The sequence below is a fragment of the Hipposideros armiger genome, unplaced genomic scaffold (assembly GCF_001890085.2).
Source record: "Hipposideros armiger isolate ML-2016 unplaced genomic scaffold, ASM189008v1 scaffold_139, whole genome shotgun sequence".
NCBI classification, from domain to species: domain Eukaryota; kingdom Metazoa; phylum Chordata; class Mammalia; order Chiroptera; family Hipposideridae; genus Hipposideros; species Hipposideros armiger.
Window position 1 is genome coordinate 450104 of NW_017731489.1, and position 6000 is coordinate 456103.

The 6000-nt window shown below is 40.1% G+C and overlaps 1 protein-coding gene across 8 annotated transcripts in view; it reads right to left on the reverse strand.

The window, feature by feature from the left end:
- Positions 1-6000, reverse strand: part of ENOX1 (ecto-NOX disulfide-thiol exchanger 1) — a 524830-nt gene that overhangs the window by 181025 nt on the left and 337805 nt on the right. For all 8 annotated transcript variants that reach the window (XM_019650344.1, XM_019650343.1, XM_019650337.1 and 5 more), the window contains one exon: positions 1060-1200. In XM_019650344.1, the coding sequence (XP_019505889.1) occupies positions 1060-1072 (13 nt within the window). In that variant the 5' untranslated portion in view covers positions 1073-1200. The remainder of the gene's footprint in view (positions 1-1059; positions 1201-6000) is intronic.

Genomic DNA, 6000 nt, shown 5'->3' on the forward strand with positions numbered 1-6000 from the left:
GCCGGCAGAGTGGCTCAGTTGGTTAAGAGCTCGCTCAAGAGTTTGAGCTCTGAGCAACAGCGGTTCGAGTCCAGCCCGAGCTGAGCAGCCACTGAGCTGCCAATAGGTAGCAGGATGGCTCAGCTAAAAAAAAAAAAAAAAAAAAAAAAGTCAATAGCCAAGGGTGCTTGTTTGAAAGGAAACCCCTTTTCTAGAGACGCAAGACTTCATTTAGCATAGTCCCAAACCACAGTGAAATGCAGCAGTATCATCTACAGCAATGCTTTCTTCAGACATAAACATAAAGGGTGTCCAAATACATTCTGGGAGGAAACTCACTGACAGGGAGTTTATCTTATACACAGAAGGCCATTAAGGAAGCACCCTGGACAAAACAGAAGTGTCGCTTAACCCTCCCAGTGAAAGACACATCAGTCCCGAGGCTGAGAGGCAAAGCAGGGACACGCTCTTGGTAAAACAAGTCAATTGGCGGAGTAGAGCAAGAGTAAGTAAATTCATCTGTTTCTGAGTACAATTCGGGAGCAGGCCCACCTTTTAAACTATCAAGTAGAATCGCTAAAATAGTTGTCAAGTCATGAAACTGGGCCTGACTGAATTTACGAAGTGTTGCCTTGTAACAGATTCCCGCTTTTAAAAACTCTTTCCATCATTACGTTAAGGAAATGCAGGTGTCTGCCTAAAGTGGCTTTTCTAAAATAGTTCTTATAAGCACAGACTTTCATCAAAACAAAATAAATAAATGATATGAAAAACAAATAGTACAGAGCCAACTCTCTCTCTCTCTCTCTCTCTCTCTCTCTCTCTCTCTCTCTCTCTCTCTCACACACACACACACACACACAGAGAGAGAGAGAGAGAGAGAGAGAGAGAGAGAGAGAAAGAGAGAGAGAGTGTAAACTGTCAAATCTGAATTAACACTCTTTGACCGTCAGCGGTTACACAGCCTGATTTCTTAAGGACCACAGGCTTTGGGTTCAAACGTATACTGTCATGGCTGGGCACGCTTTCCCAATAAGAACTCAAACCGACTCGAGTCCTGGGCTGGCCACCAACATTTACCTGCAGCCATCATCTGAGGAAGCTGCTGGGGACACTGGGCGATGCTGTCAACACCACCTGCATCTACTATTGAAGTTCGAGCATCCTGGAGTGCAGGAGCTTGAAGGCTGCGTGTGGCGTTCCCACGGAGGTCATCCGACTCTGGAAAAGGGGAAAGGAGTGTGGTGAAAAACCATAACAGTAAACTGAGGGTGTCTTCAAGGTGGGGGGGGGACTGTTGTCTATTCAAAAACAAACATCAAAGAACAACATCCGGGGACAGGCTCCAGAGGGGCGCTGCGTCCCTGGCCTGAGCGAGGCGTCCTGGATGCAGGGCCCTGTGAGACAGTGGGTCAGCTCCCCACGCACCCAGGGCCCTGCTGGCTGAATGCACAGCGCATGTGTCAGAGCAGCTGGGGCCTCGCCTCCTGCAGAGCAGGCTTCACGACCGACCGACCGGGCTTATCTGTCCCTGCACAGCCTCTTCCACACACTACACATCAATGCAGAGGGCAGGCGCGGGGCTCAGTGTGATGTTTTTAAAGTTAAAAAATTAATTGATGTTGTTATTTTGGAAGATGGTCGCCTGTGAAATGTATTCAGAGAGGGATAAAAAGTAGGGAAGAGGAAGAAAAGGCAAGAATCTATGCACCGTGAGGCTGGGAAAGCGTGTACCCAAACTATTGTACAATAGTCTGGGAAGGCAAAAGGAAAGAATGGTTTGCTGCCCACAAACGAAGGTCTAGTGGGTGTTGGGGCAGCAAAGGAAAAGCATTTGGTAGTTTTTCCTTCTTCTTTTTTTTTTTTTGGTTCTATGGAACGATAAATTGAACTGGCCACAATTCTCCCTAGAACTGTACAGCATACGAGTATACAGGGAGTGCCAAAAAATGTGGACACATTTTAAGAAAGGAAAAAACTCTTAAAATTGTAATGCTCAACATATACTGATAACAAAAGATGAATACCAGTCATGTTTGACTTGTATTCAATTACAAGAGGTGTTCAAAGTGGTTCCCATCAGTGTCCAGACACTTCTGATTATGGCAAACTACTGCTTGAGCAACGTTGACCAGAAGTGTCCACTTGAATACATTTTTTTAGCATCCCCCCGGCACACATTTTAAGAGATGTTATCTATGTATTACTTTGAATTGAATTGCGGTAGCAATGTGTAGTATGATGTTCAGTCAAAAGATGGTGTCAATCAAATGAATGCTAGCGTCATTCATTATAATACAATTTTAATACAGTTTTTTATTTTCTTAAAATGTGTATACTTTTCTTTGGCCATATATATACATATATATATATATATATATATATATATATATATATAAATTAGACTCTTCAAAGCACATTTCTACCAAAAAAAAAACCAAATAACAAACATTAAACTTGCAAAGGGCCCCTCCATATCACACTATTTATAAAATGCTATGCCTTCTCTCCATCCTTAAAAAAATGCCAAAACATAACATTCATACATGCACATTTTAGGTGCACTTCGACAGTTCAACGCTGGAAGGAGAAACATACCACGCTTAGGTGGATGATCTGAGAAGCCCGACTTGTAAATAGATGTGATATAACAACTGAATTTAAATATTTGTGTTTATATAGGTATACATTTAGAAATTTTTCTAAGCCATGTTTCTGTTCATGGATATTTTAGAATTAGGTGTTATGGTCTGTGTATCAGTGTATCTAGCATAAAGTTTGGCCCTTTTGTAGTATCATCTTTTATTTCTTTGATTCTTAGGTGCGAGAATCAGTAACCTTTGAGCACTGCACTGTCAAAGGAAAAAATATTGCCAGCTGAGCATACGGTTAATTCAAATGGAAGCTCAGGTTTCAATATCTCAAGGATGGGAAGACAATGAGCAAACTGTTTCTGTGGACCCCACAAATCCCTAGCCCTCTGCTAGAGGCACCCGTGAGAGAGTGGGACATTTTTTCCAATAGTCTGACAGGAAGAGGAAACACGTGCTTCATACAGGAGTGAACGATTCCAACGTTGGGAGCACACCGTACTCAGCACAAAGATTTTATACTTGCAGTGAAACTCCACTACCTAAATGAAGTCAGAACTTGCTTACTGTGCATCAGTTATCTCCGGGAGTGGATGCCATCAGAAGAAGGGATCCTCACCATAAGAAACGAACTCAGTAACACAAACATGTAGCTAACCTCAGTGTCTGCCCTTTAGCTAGCCACACGCCAGCAATATTTCTGTGATGGGACAGCGAAGCACTTTCTATCTGTCAACCTCGAACCATTTCAGATACCAAAGCAGAGTCAGGCTGGAATGTGTTCATTCTTTAGCTCAAATGGCTCTGGGGTAGAACCCTTTCAGATCATCTCAAGGTCACCATTTGTCTTACTTATCCAGCCAAACAAGTTTAATTGGCTGGCTTCCTCGTAGCTCAGGTTCTCTCCAGATGGGCAATAATCACAACGTTTTATCTGTCCAGTTGACCAGTTGAGTCTGCAGTTCTAGAACATCCTTTCAGAGAACACCCCTTTACTGTGTGGGCTTCATGACCTGTGCCCAACTGGCCTTGTTTCACCTTGACTTGTGTGACAGTGCTGTATTGAGGGTGTAGGCTCTTCTTGGCTCTGTAACTACCTGGTCTAGTGGTAGGTTTCACCTTAGTGATAACGGTCTCACAAAGGGGCATCAAGTGTCCTGGAGGCCCATCGCGCCTACCCACATTTCTCATGATCATATTAACAAACTGCTACTATTTCATCAAAAAAAAAAAAAAGCATCGCTTTGGTGGTAAGATGTGGTTTGTAAACTTGATTTATCCCCTAATGAGATGCTGTGGCTTTCAATTTATTATACCTCTTCAAACTCCCAATCCAATGGTTTGAGTGACACACAACTTCATGTGGCTACCATGTCCCTAGAATGGTGACTCTAAAGTAACTGCTATCACATCTTAGGCATTTCCAATAGTCTCAAGGATGCCACGCAGTTCTTTAAAAAATTGAAATTGAGTTGATCACTTGGCTTGGAAGAAATGCGGTATTTTAAATTAATTACTACCTAGTAATTTATGGAGAGTTGCAAGAGCTATTTTTGTTCTCTCCTAACATCTATTGTTTCTATTGAGTACCTGCCTCTTCAAATGATTCCAGATCCTACTGCCTAATGTATCATTCAAATCAATTTCTCTGCCTTAGTTTTCTTATTTCTAAACTACAGAAAGATTAATATTCTTAATGATATTTATTCACACACAGAGATGGGGGTAGTTAAAAATTATAGCTAATAAAGCACTTGGAATTGCGGTGTAAATAATAATTATTATTTTATTTGGAAGTGTGCTGCTTCCATTAAGGTACCCTGGGATCTTTGTGTTCTGCTGGATGATTATGTAATTAATTCTAAAACAGTGAGTAACACTTGATATTTCTACAAGTGTAAGTGTTGCCCTAGTTTTCTGTGCCACAACTAAATTATAGCAGAATATGTCTTCATTTTCCACCATGCCTCTATAAAATAACATAATGTAATTTAAAAGATATATAATTGTTTTAAGTTTTTTCTACCTACGCAGCTACCAAAGCTTTCAAGAAATTCATGACCAATTGTCAGACTGGCGGTTTCTGCTCACAACTTTTAGTGAGGTAAAACCATCACAAACAGATGTGCAAAATGCCAAAGATAACAGTACAGCTTTGTCCAGGGCTCATCAAAAATTTAACCTGTTCTTTGTTAAGGCATATTCAAGTACAAAACCTCATACCCAACTTTATAACTGTTCAACAAGATCTATTTACGCTCAGGATCATTCATTGAGCTATAGCAATGAGGTAAATAGTTTTTGAAACTCACCAAGCCTATAAAAACACTATTTGGCCTAAAAAAAAAATGGTATAGGCTTCTCCCATTTTTAATAACACAAGTTTTTGTAATTCTGTTCAACTTTTACAGACATACACACATACTCATACACACACACATACACACACACACACACACACACACACACACACACACACACACTGAATAATAAAAACCCATTGGTAACTGTCCACGAAACAGATTCCTATTAAAAATGGGTGGAGATGAGTTTAAATATTGAAAATTCTACTTTTTAAAGAATGATTTTGTTTAATGTAAGTCCTTAGGTTCATTAGGTTCATACCTACTTCAGTGGAAAAGTAATTATAGTGAGAAAATCAGATTTATTAATGCCTTGTTAAGAGTTGGTGCCAAAGGAAATTTATTTCCTATGACATCCGAAACTTCCTTATTTTATGAAAATCATTCATTAGCATTAGCATGGTTTATATGTATAGTAAAAGAGAAAACATGTATTCCCATTCAAAGTTCTACTTTCTTCTTTTATCACTAAGAAAATATCTCACTTTGATTTTCACACAATCAGTAGGATACTCTCCTGAGGTTATGAAAATGGTCCACAGCCTAAAACAATACAGAATATTGTTAAATGGATGCTACTCATGTATTAACTCCATAATTGTTAAGCAACCATCTATGAATAATAACACGGACATTTCTGCTTCCTGTGATGTTAAACTAAGTAATTCAGACCAACACTCCCACTGACAAACAACTAGAAAAGCTGAAGGTCTTTCATCAGTTTTATGAAGTTCTCACTATTATCTCTTCGAACACAAAAGGATCCCAAAGGATGTGCTCTAATTACTGTAGAGGATTCCTAAACAGGCTTCTAAGGAGAACGGGCCCTGTTAAGTGCTGGGTCTTTTGTTTGACTGATTTAGGAGATAAGGGGAATCTGCAAGTTTCAACGGCTGAGTAGAATTGTTCTGCCAAATGTGGTACAAGAGGGTACCACAGATTAGTGCTTTGAGGATGGAGGAAGGAAGGAAGGGAGGGAGAGGGAGAGGGAGAAGGGGAGAGGGAGAGAGAAAGAAAAGAAAGAAAGAAAGAAAGAAAGAAAGAAAGAAAGAAAGAAAGAAAGAAAG